The 19,680-nt window shown below is 40.1% G+C and overlaps 1 protein-coding gene across 3 annotated transcripts in view; it reads right to left on the reverse strand.

Annotated features, from left to right (window-relative positions):
• DNAAF9 (dynein axonemal assembly factor 9) overlaps positions 1 to 19,680 on the reverse strand; it is a 148,742-nt gene that overhangs the window by 93,473 nt on the left and 35,589 nt on the right. For all 3 annotated transcript variants that reach the window (XM_082359004.1, XM_082359003.1, XM_082359002.1), the window contains one exon: positions 6,287 to 6,364. In XM_082359004.1, the coding sequence (XP_082215130.1) occupies positions 6,287 to 6,364 (78 nt within the window). The remainder of the gene's footprint in view (positions 1 to 6,286; positions 6,365 to 19,680) is intronic.

Raw genomic sequence — 19,680 nt, forward strand, 5'->3', positions numbered from 1 at the left:
GAGGACATGGATTCGAGCCCTGGTCCTGGAAGATCCCTCATGTCGTGGAGCAACTAAGCCCGTGGGCCACAACTACTGAGCCTGCGCTCTACAGCCCGCAAGCCACAGCTACTGAGCCCGTGTGCCACAATTACTGAGGCCCGCGCACCTAGAGCCAGTGCTCCGCTACAAGAGAAGCCACCGCAATGAGAAGCCCATGCACCACAACAAAGAGTAGCTCCCACTTGCTGCAACTAAAGAAAGCCTGAGCGCAGCAAAGACCCAAAGCAGCCAAAAAAAAAAAAAAAATCCCAGTAAGGACAACCATATGACAATGATCTGGCTTCTTCAACAGACAGTTAGCGAGGGATGGGTGGGAACAAAGAGAAGGAGGGGGTATCCATACATGAGAAGAAACCTAAGACACACACAAGCAGGCAAAGCTAAACTATGATTAGATTCAGAAAGACTTGTGCTGGAAACTTTGTTTTGCCTCTTACTGGCTGTGTGACCTTGGGCAAGGGAGCTAACCTCTCTGAGCCGCAAATGCCTTATGTGCATAATGGCGGGGGCTATTATTTACCTTACAGAGATATTATAGGAATTAAATGAAATAACCTGTAGAAAGTGCTTATTACCAGGCCTTACACACTAGATGTCTGCAGTACTTGTCAATTTCTCTGCTTCTACTGTCGGCTAGCTGGAGTTGGCTAAGAACATCTGAGCCTCCACCTTGATTTCCTGGCATTTGTCTGCTCTATCTCTCAGACACCCATAATGCATATCACTGGCCTCAGGTAAGTCACATCTGAGGCTATGCACCCCAGTGTGGGTCTGTGCTTTCCTTGCTTGGCTCTGTCCAATCCCTTGGGCTATACCAGAATGCTTCACTTTGTGAGGCTTAGGAAAACAAAAAGAACCAATATAGCTATTAGTACAGAATACACTTTATTCTGTTTTCCAATTCTATTTAGAAACAAACTCAGAAGTTTGTTTCTATTTTAATGGCCTACATGGTGACACTCACCTTGGTTTGGGTCTATGATAAGAAGTAGAGTTATACAGTTGAGCAGTCACCATTTTCTGGCTATCTTCTACGTGAAAAACACTGCGTGCTTTGGGGGATACACAGAAAAGATAGGCATTTTGCTCCCCAAAAAGTTCCCTGATGGAGGTGGATATGTCAGTACTAACTACACAATAAGGTGGAATGAATCATTAAATACTGCCTTCAGCTCCATGCTATGACCAAGAGTGACAAATCCTAACCACTAGACCATCAGGAATCCATGCTATGACTGAAATGGAAGATTTCACGTGTGTGTGTGTGTGTGTGTGTGTGTGTGTGTGTGTGTGTGTGTGTGTGTGTATTTAAATCTTCCTAATATCCTCATGTACTTCTCTATGCCCACTTTATAGATGAGGAGACTGAGGTACTAAATGGTAAAGTGACCTGAGGATGCGATACTAACAACTAGCAAAAGTGAAAATATATCTAGGTAAGAGATACCCAGAGCCTGTGTGGTTTCCACCAGACACACTATTCTTCAATTTTTCCCCAGCACAAACAGTGCATTTGTGGAAATGGATACTGTGTATGGAGGTAGAATCGGTTCGTTGGATCTGATGATGAAGAAGGGAAAGTCTATCTGCTCAGACTCCTGAAGGCCGAATCCAGAAGACAGGCCCAGATGGATATCAAGATCAGATAAGCAGCAGAAGTCTGCAAACCCCAAGAAACATGCCAGTGTGCCTTGGCCTTTGGCCACCAGGGAAGGATCCTGAACTTCAGACAGAACTCTTGCCCCTAGGCTGGCATCCAGCAGTGTCTGATCTCAGGTGACTCAAAGGGGGAAAAGAAGCTTAATTTCAATATTTAAAAGTATTTTTAAGAATTACACGAGGTAGGACTTCCCTGGTGGTGCAGTGGTTAAGAATCTGCCTGCCAATGCAGGGGACACAGGTTCAAGCCCTGGTCCGGGAAGATCCCACATGCTGCGGAGCAGCTAAGCCCATGTGCCACAACTACTGAGCCTGCGCTCTAGAGCCCATGCGCCACAACTACTGAGCCCACGTGCCACAACTATTGAAGCCCATGCACCTAGAGCCTGTGCTTCACAACAAGAGAAGCCACTGCAATGAGAAGCCTGTGCACCACAATGAAGAGCTCCCACTCACTGCAACTAGAGAAAGCCCATGCACAGCAATGAAGACCCAATGCAGGGAGGGAGGGAGGGAGGAAGAAAAAGATTTAAAAGAAAAGAATTACATGATGTAATAAATATAAGAAAATGAAAATACGTAAAATAATAACAACAACCAGTGAGACTACCATCTGAAGTTTCTAAGACACAGAACACAAATTATTTTACAAAGATGGAAATATACTCTGCTTTTTTACTTTTCTCACCAAACATATTTTGAACATCTTTCTAAATCAAATCTCAGAGCAGTCTGCACTTTCTCTTTGCAGGATCTGACCAAGAAGCATGGAGCTGTAGGCTCCCTGGCCATCACAGAGCTGCCAGCAGTGATTGACCAGTAAAAATTAAGGCCTAGATGCTAATTCTGACTATAAGATTACCAGTCTTAGCAAAGAGAAAATACATGTGAACAGAAAATGCATTTGGATATTGAAGAGAAAAAGAGTTTTTAAAGAGAACTTTGGAGGCTATGAAGCAGCTAAGCAAGAGAAGAGAGAAGAAAAAAAAGTAGATTTTAAGAAGTAATATGGGTATAGATTGGCTTCCTTTTTAATAATTTTTTATAGGCACAAGTAATGACCTGAATTGCATTTTAACTTCTTTTGGTTGTTGGATTTGAATTTTATTAATACTTGTAGACTCACCACAGAGATCCCTGCACAAATTTATAGTCATTTTCATACATATTTATTTTATCCTACTTAGGGTTTACTGAGCTTCTTGATCTGTGGATTGATGTATTTCATCAATTTGGAAAGTTCTCAGACATTATCAACTTAAATTTCCAGCCCCATTTTCTCTCTACTCTCCCTTCTGGGACTCCAATGATCTACTATGCTAGATCATTTGACACTGTTGGGCAGACACTGGATGCTCTGTTCCACCCCTTTTGCTCTTTTTCTCTCTGTCCTTCAGTTTGGAAACTTTCTATTGACTTACCTTCAAGTTCACTGAACTTTTTCTTCATTCATGTCTAATCTGATAAATTAGACAATCTAATAAATCCTCCATTTCTATACCATATATTTTTCATTTCTAGCATTTCCATTTGGTTCTTTTTATAGTTTTCAGGTCTCTGCTAAAATTCCGCAACTCTTCACACATGTTGTCCCATTTTGTTCCAGATTCTTTAGCACTTTTATCAGTTATTTAAACAGATCAAATTTTCTTGTTTCTTCCGGTCTTATAATTTTAAAAATATCATATGCCAGACATTTTGTATAAAAGACCAGCAAAAACAGTGGTAAATAGTACCATTTACCTCTAGGAAAGGGCCACTAGATCCCTTTCTTTTGTTAGGCCACTAAAGCAGGGATCTAAGTCAATTTGATCTATAATTGATCAGGGTCTGTGTTTTGTAGCATTTGTAGTTTGGTTTACTTCATCACTAAATTCAAGTATTTTGAGGGTGGGGTGTGAACTTTGATAAAGATTTTGCTCAGAGCACTGGGACAAGATTCTGGAAATCTCTTTGCATTTTATAGCTGAGCCACCAGCTTGCAGAATCATGGACAATCTCTCCCTGCTTTACAAGCTGGCTACCACTTTTCTGGGTGGCTAAGGAGTTCTCTTTGCTCTGTAGTCCCCTTGGCTCTGTCTGTGTAGAGAGATCCTTGCCTTGCTGCCTTGCACCCAGCCTTAAGAGGGCAGCTGCTTATACTCTGTAAAGACCTGGAATGCCTCCAAATGACTGCTCTCAGCTCTCCTGCGCTAATCCAGGTTATAGTTGAGTGTCAAGTACCTCAGGGGGGATGGTTCTCAGCGCTCCAGCCTGGCGCCTAGTCTTTGGTGGATTACCCCGAGCACTTGTGAAGACCTATGGTTTAGAGTTGAGGGGTAGGTGCTGACTCACTCACATACAGCCATTAAAAGCTCTTTAAAAGGTCAACTGATTTTTACTTATCCCTGTCTGTGATAGATTTCTCTTCCTCCTGCTGCTCCATTGGAAATGAGAACAGTGTCCTATGAAGGGCCCTACGTTTTTAGAAACAGAGTTCTTTGAGGTTTCCTTGCATCTTCAGCTCTCTAATGATTTTACACTATTATTTTGTTGCATATTCAGATTGTTTTGGTTATTAGGGTGAGAATAATGGTCTCTTTTGACTTTCTATATCCCTAACTGGGAGTGGAAAACCATGGTCATTTTTATTTCTTATTTTGTGAACAGCCAATTCCAGTTGTCTCCCAGTTCCCCACTGCTGTATTTTTCTTACCAATTTGTAAGAGCTCTCCATAGTGTAGTGGGTATAAATGTACTCAATCATATTTTGGTATAAGAAATATCACCTTACTTTATTCTTTCTAAATAAAATTAAATCTGGCCCTGAGTCCTCCTCACTCTTCCTGCTAGATGGGGAGTCCACTATCAGACATTAAAAGGGCTTCCTTTCTACTTCTTCATGGTACCACCTAAGAATACCAAGCTCACTGGAAGTCAGAAAACCAGGAAATGGCCTGGTCTACAGCCCATGATGACTACCACTGTTGCTTCTTCAGTTGCATGATGTCACTGCTGTTCTAGGTGTAATTAAAGATGCTCTCTTGAGTGGTCCCATTCCACTGACTCCAGAGATGCTTGCGATGTTCTCAAAACTACAATGCTATGTCTAGCTTCCATGTGTGACCTGAAGCGTCCTCACATTCAGGGCACTGCATGCAAGTGGGGCATGGGTCCCAGATACTGTGCAGAAACTCCTAAACTACTTATCTCTTTTATTTGTCTGTAGTTAAATTTTATTTAACATTCTTACACTCTTTTTTCCTTTTTTTTTTTTTTTTGTGGCCATGCCACGCAGCTTGCGGGATCTTAGTTCCCCGACCAGGGATTGAACCCGGGCCCCTGGCAGTGGAAGCACAGAGTCCTAGCCACTAGACCGCCAGGGAATTACCATCATTCTTACACTCTTACTGTTGTAATTTTTGCATTTTCACTTTTTCCCATAATTAGGCAAGCCATGGATTGATGATGATGATTAGGTCTTTTTAAAGAACAAAAAGTTCAGGTTTTAATTTTCTTTTATATTCCTATTTTATTAGAAATGTTTAACGGAATGGATGTTCAATTTCATCAAATGCCTTTTCGGCATCTATGGAGTTATCATAAATGGTTCTAAGGAGAAAAATCAGTAGTGATTACATTAATAGATTTCCTGATATTAAATTAAATACTAAGCCCTTAATAAACTCTGCTTTATCACAGAATGTTCTTTTAATATGATACTGTTTGCTACCATTTTACTTAAAGTATAGGCATTAATATTCATGAGACTGATGCGCAGTCTTCATTTTTTGAATTAGTTTTGTTGGGTCTTGATTTCACAGCTCATTTCATTAAAAGGCTACATACAAGCTGTTCTTTTTCCATGCATATCCATCCATGACCCCTGAGAGACCCTACTGGGCTGTTTAAACAAAGTACTTATACCTTAGTTTTGCTTGTTGCTCCTCATTGCAAATTGCTTTGCCCACTGTGAATTTTTTCTTCAAAGTTCAGATGAAAAATTAATGCCTGACCCTTTAATCCAGGAGTTAGTAAATTATAGCCTGCCGGCAGGCCATATATTTTTATAAATAAAGTTTCCTTGGAACACAGACACACTCGTTCGTTAAAGCATTGTCTATAATGGCATTGCTGAGTAGTTTGAACAGAGACACAGGGCCCACAAGGCCTAAAATGTTACTGTCTACCCCTTTACAGAAAAACGTTGCCAACCCCTGTCTAATCCTTGATTCCTTTAAGGCATACACCAACTTTTTAATCTTTTCATGCCAGAGAAAGAGTGCAAAAAGACACCCTCTTTACTGTTTTTCTAAAGTCCAGCCCAACGGAAAGAATGTCTTTAGGTGAAAACCTAAATCTTGGACCAGGCAGGCAGCCTTGGTCTCATCTCAGGTGAGGTTTCCTCAGAGTGGAAGAGGTAGTGTCTCTTCCAGGTCCCCTTCCACTCCCCAAGAAGTTCAAGATAATAATTGGGGAAGAAACTGCTCAATTCTTTGACTAAAGCAAACTAAAATATATCCTGCATTTCTACAAGTTAAATACCAGTAGTGGATAATTGAGCTGATTCTAATATTTATAAGTTAAATACAGTGTGGCTCCTTACTTCTGAAAGCAAACTCTCCAGAGACATAGGATCCATCTTGCTGTAGACATTCCATAGATTCAAACTCACATCCTGCAACTGCAACACAAGGGGAAAAACATTGAAATAACTGAGTCAGTATCATTAGGACGATCAGGATTATTTCCTGACATTTAGAAATGACTATCTTGGTGAAAACTCAGTGATTAGAATAATAAATAAAAATTTTATATTATATTAGAACCTATACATATTAATAAATGTGTCCCATTCAAGGAAACTATCTGTTCAGAGACTTTGGTATATCTTTTGAATATCTTCAATGATGGGCATATATATATTTATATACATATACACACAAAAATATTTTGTCTTTGTTTAGAATAAAATTTTAATTAAAATAATACATTCCTATAGTTTTAAAAAATCAAATACTAGTCCTAAAGGCTTGTAATAAAAAAATTTTAATCCCTACTCCAACCTTTCACAAACCTCCACTAGTGTTAATCCTCAGAGACAACCACTTTGAAGTCTTTTAACATTTTCTTTTTGGTAATTACCTCCATATTTTGATATAAGCTTCTATCACTATTTCTTGATTTATCAATTTAGAAATTAAATACTGACTTATGGCAAAGATGTAGCTCTGCTACGCTTATCCCCATTCTCATACGTTTTCTCACATATACACCTTAACATTATCTAATATCATAATATGACTTTTTTGGTTATACCAGTAGTTATTGTTTATAATATTAAGAATATATATATATATATATAATATAAAATTTACTGCAGGCCAAGTGCATACCATACTCATATTTGCTTTCTTAAACAAATTTTGTTTTTCCAAGAGCTACCAACAGCTTCATTCTTTTCACTTGTGTAATTAAAAAAATCAATCCTAAAATTTTTTCTACCTTTCCCACTTAATTTGCTAGTATGCTTACACTAGGGTTTCTCAATAGCAACACTACTGTCATTTTGGGCCAGTTATTCCTTTGTTGTGAGGGACTGCCCTGTGCATTGCCTCGTGCAAAATCCCTGGCCTCTACTCACTAGATGCCTACAACCCACCCCCCAGCCCCGGTCCAGGCAAATCAAAAGCATGTCCAAATATTGCCAAGTGACTTGTGGGGAGGGTGAGGATGGGACAGCAAAATCACCCCAATTGAGAACCACTGGCTTAAAGGTATCAGATAATCTATCATTTCTTTTACTTCTTGCTTCATTTTGGGATGCCTGTTATGTAAGCTTGCTGTGCAACTGCAACTTTCACTATGAGACTTCTCTTTGCTATCATCCTGGTGCTCTCACGTGCTGGATCTGATTTCATGGCTTAATTTGTCTCCTGTTCCTTGGTTAACTTGTTTGCTGGAGAACATCCTCCAACAGCTTTCTAAGAAAAGATTAATGGGAGGAAATTGTTTTTAGTTTTAAAATGTCTTTATTCTGTCCTTACGACTAATTTGGCAATCATTGATGCTCTTTCTATTCTTCTGTATTCTTTAGTCTCTCTGTGCTTCATCTTGGATAGTTTCTACTGCTATGGCTTCAAATTCACTAATCTTTTCTTTGGCAGAGTCTAATTTAATGTTACTGCCATCCAGTGTATTTTTTCATCTTAGATATTGCAATTTTCGCTTCTAGAAGTTCAATCTGAGTCTTTTATATTTTCTGTTTCTGTTCAACACGTTCAGTCTTTCCTCTAGCTTCCTGAACATATGGAACAGTGAGAATAACTGTTTTAATGTCCTTGTCTGCTAATTCTAACATTTCTGTCAATTTTAGGTCAATTTTGATGAACTGATTACCTTACTATCAGTCATGTATTCCCACTTCTTTGTAAACTGATAATCTTTGGATGCCAGACACTGTGAATTTTACCTTGTTGGGTGCTAGATATTTTTGTATTCCTATAAATATTCTTGTGATTTGTTCTGGAATGCAGTTACTTGGAAACAGTTTGATCCTTTCAGTTCTTGCTTTTATAAATTGTTAGGAGGGTCCAGAGCAGTGCTCAGACAAGGGCTGATAATTCCCCACAGGAGACAAAACCCTCCTGAGGACTCTATCCAATGCCCCCTGTGAATTATGCATTTTTCGAGTCAAACTGGTGGGAACAGGTACTATTCCCAGCTCTGAGCATGCATCAGGCACTGTTCTGGAATACTTTCAGATATTTTTTTCTTCCTCCACTTTCAGTAGTTACATCACACATGAACACATAGATCAATAGTCTGTTGAATACTTGGGATGTGGGGGTGGGGAGAAAGAGGAATCTTGGCAGATCTTGGGAGTTCTGTTTTGGAGCAAATATTTCCTCTTTAGTACTCCAGCCATCTTGGTCTCACCAGACTCTCAGCTCCATCTACTCAGCTCAGGAAGTGCATTGGGATCTACCTGGGTACCCCCTTCCTGTGCCATGGCCTGGAAATTTTCTCAAAGTACAGCTGACCCTTGAATGAGGGGGTTTGGGGAACTGACCCTCTGTGCAGTCGAAAATCCATGGATTCAACCAACTGTGGATCGTGTAGTATTATAGTATTTACTACTGAAAAAAATCTGCATATAAGTGGACCTATGCAGTTCAAACTCCTGTTGTTTAAGGGTCAACTGTAGTAAGCTAGGACATTCATGGGGCTCACCTTGTTTATTTCTCTCTCTCAAGGGAATCACTATTCCTCATTGCCTGATGTCTAGTGTCTTGAAAACCATTGCCTCACATGTTTTGTTTAATGTTTGTTTGTTTGTTTTGGTTGGGGAAGGAGAGAAATCAAGTTTCTGTTGTCTTATTGCATAAGACTTATTTTTTCTGCTTTTTATTATATTCTTTAATCATCAGTGTTCAAAAAAGGCATAGATAGATTTAAGGTTTTTCTACTCTCATTGAGGCTTGCTAAAAGCTTTTCTTTTTATCACTGGAAATGTTTACTTTTTTTTTTTTTAATTTCCTCCCTTCTGATATCTCTGCTCTATTTTTTTTTTTTTTAAATTCACGATCTTTTTATTTATTTATTTATTTATGGCTGTGTTGGGTCTTCGTTTCTGTGCGAGGGGCTTTCTCTAGTTGCGGCAAGTGGGGACCACTCTTCATCGCGGTGCGCGGGCCTCTCACCATCGCGGCCTCTCTTGTTGTGGAGCACAGGCTCCAGACGCACAGGCTCAGTAATTGTGGCTCACGGGCCCAGTTGCTCCGTGGCATGTGGGATCTTCCCAGACCAGGGCTCGAACCTGTGTCCCCTGCATTGGCAGGCAGATTCTCAACCACTGCGCCACCAGGGAAGCCCTCTGCTCTATTTTTCTAGAACTCCTACTTAATGGCTATCAAACCTCATGGATAAGTTCTCTATGACTTTTAAGTTTTTTCTCGTATTTTCTACCTCTTTTATTTCTAAACTTTTATATTTTGAGATTTTCCTAACTTTACCTCCCAACTTCTCTGTTAATTTTATCAATTATCATTTTCCAGAGCTCATATTTTCCTTATATTCATTTATCACAAAATAACACTTATTCTAATAAGTCACCAAATCTTACATTTCTCCGGGCATCCTAAGGAGAGTTTTGTATCTTAACTTTTCCTCTATATCATAAATCATCTTTGGCCTTAATCAATCAGAGTTTTAAAAGAATCTTGATCTTTTTCTTTCGAATTACAGGTATTTAATCAAATGTGTGGTGAACTTTCACTGCCTGTTTATATTTTCAAATGAAAAGGCTGATTGGAAGCTTTCTGCTCTCAGCAGAGCTTGTCAACTACCAGGAAGTTTTATAGGGAGAGTAGACAGGCAGGAGGCAGTTATTATAGGATCTCTACTCCCTCATATTCTAAGTGTGAAAGTGTAGATAGAGAGCTTTACCCTCAGCCATCAAAAGCTACACTACCCAATGAGTTCTCTTTGTTTTTTCAGTTTCTATAGAGAAACCCCACCCATCCACTCACCTTGTTCCTTGTTTTTCCTAGTTGGTGGCAGTTGGTAAATTTCTGGTTGTTTATCACTCGGGAGGTGGGGAGGACGACACAGACTACTACATAACCTTCAATTAATTCATTTTTTGATATCACCAATTTCCATTCTCTATCCTCCATTTTATCACCTTCTTCCTCACTGACTTAACCTATTTGGCTCCTTCCTCTGTACTGTGGAACAGGTTTACAAGTGTGTCAACTGATTAGATTTTTGAGGTACTGAATTTGATTTCTATTTTTAAAATTTATTTATTTATATTGAAGTATAGTTGACGTGCAAAATCATGTAAGTTACAAGTGTACAATATAGTGATTCACAATTTTTAAAGCTTATACTGCATTTACAGTTATTATAAAATATTGGCTATATTCCCTGTGCTGTACAATATATCCTTGTAGCTTATTTTATACATAATAGTTTGTACCGCTTATTCCCCTACCCCTAATATTGCTCCTCCCCACTGGTAACAACTAGTTAGTTCTTTATATCTGTGAGTCTATTTCTTTTTCATTTTATTCACTAGTTTGTTGTATTTTTTAGATTCCACATAAAATGATATCATATTTGTCTTTCTCTGACTTATTTCACTTAGCATAATACCATCCAAATCCATCCATGCTGTTGCAAATGGCAAGTTTTCATTCTTTTTTTATGGCTGAGCAGTATTCCATTGTATATATTATATACACCATATCTTCTTTATCCATTCATCTACTGATGGACACTTAGGTTGCTTCCATATATTGACAACTGTAAATAATGTTGCTGTGAACACTGGGGTGCATGTATCTTTTTGAGTTAGAGTTTTGGGGGTTTTTTTCGAATGTATACCCAGGAGTGGAATTGCTGGGATATAAGATAGTTATATTTTTAGTTTTTTGAGGAACCTCCATACTGTTTTCCACAGTGGCTCTACCAATTTACATTTCCACCAACGGTGTATGATGCGTTCCCTTTTCTCCACATCCTCACCAACATTTATTTGTGTTCTTTTTGATGACAGTCATTCTGACAAATGTGAGGTGATATCTCATTGTGGTTTTGAGTTGCATTTCCCTGATGATAGCGATGTTGAGCATCTTTTCACATGCCTGTTGGCCATCTGTATGTCTTCTTTGGAGAAATGTCTGTTTAGGACTTCTGCCCATTTTTTGATTGGGTTGTTTGTTTTTTGGATGTGGAGTTGTATGAGCTTTTTATATATTCTGGATATTCTTATCAGTTGTATCATTTGCAAATATCTTCTCCCATTCACTAGGTTTTCATTTTGTTGATGGTTTCCTTTGCTGTGCAAAAGCTTTTAAGTTTAATTAGGTCTGACTTGTTTATTTTTAATTTATTTTATTTGCTGTTACTTCCTTTGCATTAGGAGGCAGATCCAAAAAACTATTGCTACAATTTATGTCAGAGTGTTCTGCCTAGGTTTTCCTCTAGGGGTTTTATGGTTTCCAACCTTACACTTAGGTCTTTAATCCACTTTGAGTTTATTTTTGTATATGGTGTTAGACAATGTTCTAATTTCATTATTTTACATGTAGCTGTCTAGTTTTCCCAGCACCACTTATTGGAGACTGTCTTCTTTCCATTGTATATTCTTGCCTCTTTTGATGTAGATTAATTGCCCATAAGTGCATGGGTTTACTGCTGGGCTCTCTATTCTGTTCCATTGATCTATGTGTCTGTGTTCCAGTACCATACTGCTGTTATTACTGCAGCTTTGTAGTACAGTCTGAAGTCAGGGACTGTGATTCCTCCAGCTCTGTTCTTCTTTCTCAAGACTGTTTTGGCTCTTTGGGGTCTACTGTGTTTCCATACAAATTTTAAAATTATTTGCTCTAGTTCCGTGAAAAATGCCATTGGTATTTTGATAGGGATTGAACTGAATCTGTAGATTGCCTAGGGTAGTATGGTCATTTTAACAATATTACTTCTTCCAATCCAAGACCACGGTATATATCTTTCCATTTGGGTCATCTTTAATTTCTTTCATCAGTGTCGTACAGTTTTCTGAGAATAGGTCTTTTACCTCTTTAGGTAGATTTATTCCTAGGTATTTTATTCTTTTTGATGCAATGGTAGATGGGATTGTTTCCTTAATTTCTCTTTGTGATAGTTCATTGTTAGTGTACAGAAATGCAACAGATTTCTGTATATTAATTTTGTAACCTGCAACTTCACCAAATTCATTGATGAGCTCTAGCAGTTTTCTGGTAGTGTCTTTAGGATTTTCTATGTATAGTATTATGTCATCCGCAAACAGTGAAAGCTTTACTTCTTCCTTTCCAATTTGGATTCCTTTTTTGTCATAAATGGCCTTTATTATGTTGAGGTATGCTCCCTCTATGCCCACTTTTTGGAGGGTTTTTAATCATAAACGGATATTGAATTTTGCCTTTTCTGCATCTGTTGAGATGATCATATGGTTTTTAGTCTTCAACTTGTTAATGTGATGTATCACACTGATTGATTTGCAGATACTGAAAATTTCCATTGATAGATCCCACTTGATCATGATGTATGATCCTTTTAATGTGCTGTTGGATTCAGTTGATGATTTTGTTGACGATTTTTGCATCTATGTTCATCAGTGATACTGGCCTGTTATTTTCTTTTTTTATGATATCTTAGTCTGGTTTTGGTATCAGGTGATGTTGGCCTCATAGAATGATTTTGGAAGTGTTCCTTCTCTGCAATTTTCTGGAATAGTTTCAGAAGGACAGGTGTTAATTCTTCTCTAAATGTTTGGTAGAACTCACCTGAAAAGCCATCTGGTCCTGGACTATTGTTTTCTGGGAGTGTTTTTGTTTTGTTTTGTTTTTTGTTTGTTTTTGATTCAATTTTAGTAGTGGTAATTGGTCTGTTCATATTTTTTATTTCTTCCTGGTTCAGTCTTGGGAGATTGTACCTTTTTAAGAATTGGTCCATTTCTTCCAGTTTGTCCATTTTATTGATGTATAGTTGCTCGTAGTGGTCTCTTATGATCCTTTGTATTCCTGTGGTGTTGGCTGTAACTTCTTCTTTTTCATTTCTGGTATTATTGATTTGGGCCCTCTCCCTTTTTTCTTGATGAGTCTGGCTAAAGACTCATCAATTTTATCTTTTCAAAGAACCAGCTTTTAGTTTCATCTATCTTTTCTATTTTTTAAAAAATCTCTATTTCATTTATTTCTGCCATCTTTATGACTTTTTTCCTTCCACTAACGTTGGGTTTTGTTTGTTCTTCTTTCTCTAGCTCCTTTAGGTGTAAGGTTAGGTTGTTTGAGATTTTTCTTGTTTCCTGAGGTAAGCTTGTATCGCTACAAACTTCCCCCTTAGAACTGCTTTTGCTGTGTCCCATAGGTTTTGGATCATCATGTTTTCATTTTCATTTGTCTCTAGGTAATTTTTTATTTCCTTTTTGATTTCTTCAGTGATCCATTCATTGTTTAGTAGCATATTGCTAACGCTCCATGTGTTTTGTGGTTTTTGCAGTTTTTTTCCTTGTAGTTGGTTTCTAGTCAGTGTTGTGGTTGGAAAAGATGCTTGATATGATTTCAATTTTCTTAAATTTACCAAGGCTTGTTTTGTGGCCTAGTATGTGACCTATCCCGGAGAATGTTCCATGGGCACTTGAAAAGAATGTGTATTCTGCTGCTTTTGGATGGAATGCTCTATATCAATTAAGTCTATTTGGTCTAATGTGTCATTTAAGGCCAGTGCTTCCTTATTGATTTTCTGTCTGGATGATCTGTCCATTGATGTAAGCGGGGTGTTAAAGTCCTCTGCTATTATTGTGTTACTGTTGATTTCTCCCTTTATGTCCATTAATATTTGCTTTATTTAGGTGCTCCTATGTTGGGTGCGTATATAATTGTTATATCTTCTCCTTGGATTGATTCCTTGATTATTATGTAGTGTCCTTCTTCGTCTCTTATAACAGCCTTTATTTTAGGGTCTATTTTGTCTGATATAAGTATTGCTACCCTGGCTTTCTGTTAATTTCCATTTGCATGGAATACCTTTATCCATCCCCTCACTTTCAGTCTGTGTGTGTCTTTAGACCTGAAGTGAAGCCTCTTGTAGGCAGCATATATAAAGGTCTTGTTTTTGTATCCATTCAGCTACTCTGTGTCTTCTGATTGGAGCAGTCAGTCCATTTACATTTAAGGTAATTACTGATATGTATTTTCTTATTGCCATTTTGTTAATTGTTTTGGGATTGCATTTGTAGGTCTTTTTTCCCCTTTTTCTTCTTTTGTTCTCTTGTGACTTGGTGACTATCTTTAGTGTTATGTTTGGATTTTTCTCTTTTGTGTATATGCATTACAGACTTTTAGTTTGTGGTTACCATGAGGTTTTTATATAGCAATCTATTTACATACTTGATTGTTTTAAGTTGTTGATCTCTTTAATTTCAAATGCATTTTAACAATCCCACAGTTTGAACTCTCCTCCCCTCACTATGACTGTTTTTGGTATCTGTTGGGAAAATTAATAAAGTAGTCTTGTTCAGGCTTCAGATGCAGAAGCAGGCCTCTGACTGACCCGTGACCCAGCCTGGACTGCACGCTTGCTTGCACACCTAACAATTGCTGCTAGCAAGGCAAGTAGCACTCACAATAAGAAAGGGAGGGCTTCCCTGGTGGCGCAGTGGTTGAGAATCTGCCTGCCAATGCAGGGGACACGGGTTCGAGCCCTGGTGTGGGAAGATCCCACATGCCGCGGAACAACTGGGCCCGTAAGCCACAACTACTGAGCCTGCGCGTCTGGAGCCTGTGCTCCGCAACAAGAGGTCGTGACAGTGAGAGGCCCGTGCACCGCGATGAAGAGTGGCCCCCGCTTGCCGCAACTAAAGAAAGCCCTTGCACAGAAACGAAGACCCAACACACCCAAAAATAAATAAATAAATAAATTTAAAGTACGTGCCGAAAAAACCAAGAATTAAAAAAAAAAAAAAAAAAAGAAAGGGAGTGGGTCTTGGAATTTCTTGAGCCCTGGGACCTGGCCAGTCCCCTGGGGTCTGGAAAATCTTGTGACCCACGTGGTGAAACAAACAGCATTGCTAAAGTAAATCCAGAGCTGCATTTTGGCACGCAAACTGATATTAGTTTGTGGCCTGGAATTACAAATGGAAGCCCCTGGAACTCTGATCTGAAGTCTCACCCATGGGATGGATGCACCGCCCGGGACCTTTCCCAACTGGGGCTCCAGACTGCTGTTACTCAGGACTTCCCAACTGCTGTTTGGATCTGGAAGTAGGTGTCGGCCCAATTCTGTGATGTATATATACCGTGTTATGTTTCTCTAATATTCTTATTCCTTTCCTTCTAATGATTGTATATTAAAATTAAGCTAAGTCATCTTTCATTAAAGGATTAAAGCTGTTTATTTGTGTGAAACAAGTGGTTATTTTGCCAGCGAATCCAACAAACCTTAAAACCGAAAGCAGGCTTTCGGCAAAACAACATCACATTTTACATCTAATTCTTCTGTGTATCCCTTAAGTGTTTATTGTGTATATTTGTGGATATTGTGGATTTTACTACTTTTGTCTTTTCAGCTTTCTACTAGGTTTGTGCATGGATGATTTCCTATCTTTACTGTATGTTTTCCTTTACTGATGAGCTTTTTCATTTCATAATTTTCATGCTTCTAGTTGTGGCCTTTTCTTTTTCACCTAGAGAAGATCTTTAACATTGGTTGTAAAGCTGGTTTGGTGGTGAACTCTTTTAGCTTTTGCTTGTCTATAAAGCGTTTGCTCTCACCAACAAATATGCATGAGAGCCTTACCGAGTAGTGTATTTGTGCTTGTAGGTTTTTCCCTTTTGTCACTTTAAATTTATCATGGCACTCCCTTCTGGCCTGCAGAGTTTCTGCTGAAAAATCAGCTCACAGCTTTATGGGAGTTCCCTTGTATGTTATTTGTTCCTTTTGTCTTGCCACTTTTAATATTCTCTCTTTAATTTCTGCCATTTTAATTATAATGTGTCTTGGTGTGTTCCTCTTTGGGTTAATCCTGTATGGGACTCTGCATTTCCTGGATGTGGATAACTGTAACCTATTCCAGGTTAGGGAAGTTTTCAGTTATTATGTCTTCAAGTATGTTCTTAGCACCTTTCTCTCTCTCTTCTCCTTCTAAGACCCCTATAATGCAAATATTAGTGCGCTTGATGGTGTCCCAGAGGTCTCTTAAACTGTCTTCATTTCATTCTTTTTTCTGTTCAGCATCAGTGATTTCCACTACTTTGTCTTCCAGCTCGCTGATTCATTCTTCTGTATCACTTAATATACTGATGATTCCTTCTAATGTATTTTTCATTTCCATTATTGTATTCTTCATCTCTGGCTGTTCTTTATATTTTCTAACTCTTTGTTAAAAACTTCTAATTTCTCGCTCTGTGCATCCATTCTTCACCCACATTCTTTTTTTTTTTTAATTTAATTTTTTTTTTGGCTGTGTTGGGTCTTCATTGCCGCGCGTGGGCTTTCTTTAGTTGTGGCGAGTGGGGGCTACTCTTCATTGCGGTGTGCAGGCTTCTCATTGCGGTGGCTTCTCTTGTTGAGGAGCACGGGCTCTAGGTGTGCGGGCTTCAGTAGTTGTGGCATGCGGGCTTCAGTAGTTGTGGCTTGCGGGCTCTAGAGCACAGGCTCAGTAGTTGTGGCCCACGGGCTTAGATGCTCCGCGGCATGTGGGATCTTCCTGGACCAGGGATCAAACCCGTGTCCCCTGCATTGGCAGGATGATTCTTAACCACTGAGCCACCAGGGAAGCCCCACCCACATTCTTTGATCAACTTTATGATCATTACCCTGCACTCTTTCTTGGGAAGATTGTCTTTTTCACTTCACTTAATTCATCTTCTGGGGTTTTATCTTATTCCTTTGACTGGAACATGTTCCTCTGTCACCTCATTTTGCCTAAGTTGCTGTTTGTATTTTTATTTATCTGGTAGGTTAATTATGTTTCCCAACTTTGGAGAAGTGGTCTTCTGTAGGAGACATCCTATGCATCCCGGCAGTGCACTCCCCTCGTCACCCAAGCTATATGCTCTAGGGGTTCTCCCATGAGGGCTGTGTGGGTCCTTCTTTTGTAGAGGGCTATTTGGGTGATGTGGTAGGCTTTGTTGGCGCCTGGTCCAGTTGGTTGCCAGGCCCTGCCTTGTGCAGAGGCTGCCGGCTGCTGGTTGGTGGAGCTGGAAAACCTCAGGGAGCCCCAGAACTAGTGCTGGCTCACTGGTAGGTAGAGTCAGGGTCCAGAAGACTCCAGGGTTGTTGCCTGTCCACTGATGGGTGAAGCCAGGTCCTGGAGTTAGTACCAGACTACTGGCAGGCAGACCTGGGTCCTGGAGTCTGGTTTCTAGGCCTAGGGATCCCAGATGCAGACAGATCACTGGTGTGTGTGTGTGGGGGGGGGGAGGTCCTGACACAGTTGGGTTTGGGGTTCAGGGTGTCCTGAAGCTTGTATTTGGCTGCTAGTGGGCAGGGGGCCGGGGCCAAAGTGGTCTCAGGGCAGGGTCTGGCCTGCTTTGGGCAGGCTGGATTCACAGGCTGTGGGAGTCTGGTTTTCTTGCAGCTGGTGTCTGTCCCTTGGTTGGTGAGACTGGTCCAAAGCCCGCAGCAGGCTTCCTGGAGGGCAGGGCTGGGGCCCAGAGGATTCTGGGACTGGTGCCTTCCCACTGGTAGGTGGAGCTGGGTCCTGAGCCTCTGGTGGGCAGGGCCATGTCTAGAGGCGGCTGTGGGTTCAGGAAGTCTTCAGGCAGCCTGCCTGCTGATGGATGGGGCTGTTCCCCTGCCTAATTTGGCTTGAGGCATCCCAGCACTGGCCCCTACAGGCTACTACTGAAGCCAGGTCTTGGTGCTAATGAGCCAGAGGGAGGATTCCACAATGGCGACCACTAGCATCAGTGTCCACGTGATAGAAGGGAGCTCCCAAGGAATGGCTGCCATCAGCGTCTATGTCCCCAGGGTGAGCTGCAGTTGCCTTTTGCCTCTCTGGGAGACTCCCCAAGACGAGCAGGTAAGTCTGGCCCGGGGTCCTATCAAATTACTGCTTTCGCCCTGAGTCCCAGGGCATGTGATATTTTGTGCACGCCCTTTAAGAATGAAGTCTCTGTTTCCCCCAGTCCTGTGGGACTCCTGATATTAAGCCCTGCTGGCCTTAAAAGTCAAATGTTCTGGGAGCTCATCCTCCCAGTGCAGGGCCCCCAGGCTGGGGAGCCCGATGTGGGGCTCAGAACTCTCACTGCTGTGGGAAAACCTCTGCAATGTAATTATCCTCCAGTTGTGGGTCACCCACCTGGGGGAAAAGGACCTGACTATATCGCAAGTCCGCCCTTCCTACCTGTCTTGTTGTGGTTTGTTCCTTATGTCTTTAGTTGTAGAAGGTCTTTTCTGGTAGGTTGTGGTCTTTTTTCATCGATGGTTGTTCTGCAAATAATTCTGATTTTGGTGTGCTTGTGAGAGGAGGTGGGCTCAGGATCTTTCTACTCTGCCATTTGGCCAATCTCCCTGATTTCTATTTTGAAATTCAAATCTTAATTCTACTAATGAATTTTGAGACTTATAACAATATTTCCTCATGTCATCCATCTCCCTTTTTAATTCTGCTTGCTCTACCTACCATATCTCATTTCTCTTTTTACAAACTGCATTCTTAAAAAGTACAAAGAGATATTTTTCTCAATTTTTATTTTATTTCCTGGAGAAAATATTTTTTAAAAGCATGCTGATCTATCCCTGCATCTAATATGCTATGGTCTCTTTCTTACCTTTTGAATTTTTTCATAGGGTTTATCCCACCTTTCAGTACAAAAATCTTATGTTTGTCCATAAAAAGGTGAATGAATGTTTACTCTGTAATTATTCTCATTATTCAGAGGATTATTTTAGAATCCTCCCCTTGGGGAGCTGGCTAATGTAAATTTACATTACCAGGTCATACAGTTCCAGCAGCTGGAGAGTAAGAAGAAGGAAGTTGGAGACAGGGAAAGCCCTAGAAGAGGAACTTCCCTGTACTGCTTCCAGGAAGAAAAAGTTCCCTATATCCATAACTTAGTTTGGCTCAGCCTAAGTACCAAGTAAATGCTGTGTGGGTCTGGCTTCCTTTCTCATGCTGGCACCTACCACATCAGGGATAAAAACATCCTCTGAATTAAGGATTTTCTTCTGGGTATGAGCATACAGTAAAAAAGTTTAAAAAATTAAGTTGTAAGTATCTGTAGTTCTCCTCCTAGCTTTCAAAGGAGGCAAGAACTTTTCTGGCTCAGGCAGTTATCAGGCCTTTAATATGTGAATCAGAGAGAAGTACAGTATAATGGCAGAGCTGATCAGTAGGCCTAACTGCTCCATACCTTAAACGACCAGGAAGGACAGGGTAAGGAAGAGAAGTGAGGTCAAGGGAAATGAGATGGAGACGAAAGGAAAGTATCTGAGAGAATGAAAATTAGTGGCTACAGAGAAGGG

Source organism: Balaenoptera borealis, assembly GCF_965194805.1.
Source record: "Balaenoptera borealis genome assembly, chromosome: 16".
NCBI classification, from domain to species: Eukaryota; Metazoa; Chordata; class Mammalia; order Artiodactyla; family Balaenopteridae; genus Balaenoptera; species Balaenoptera borealis.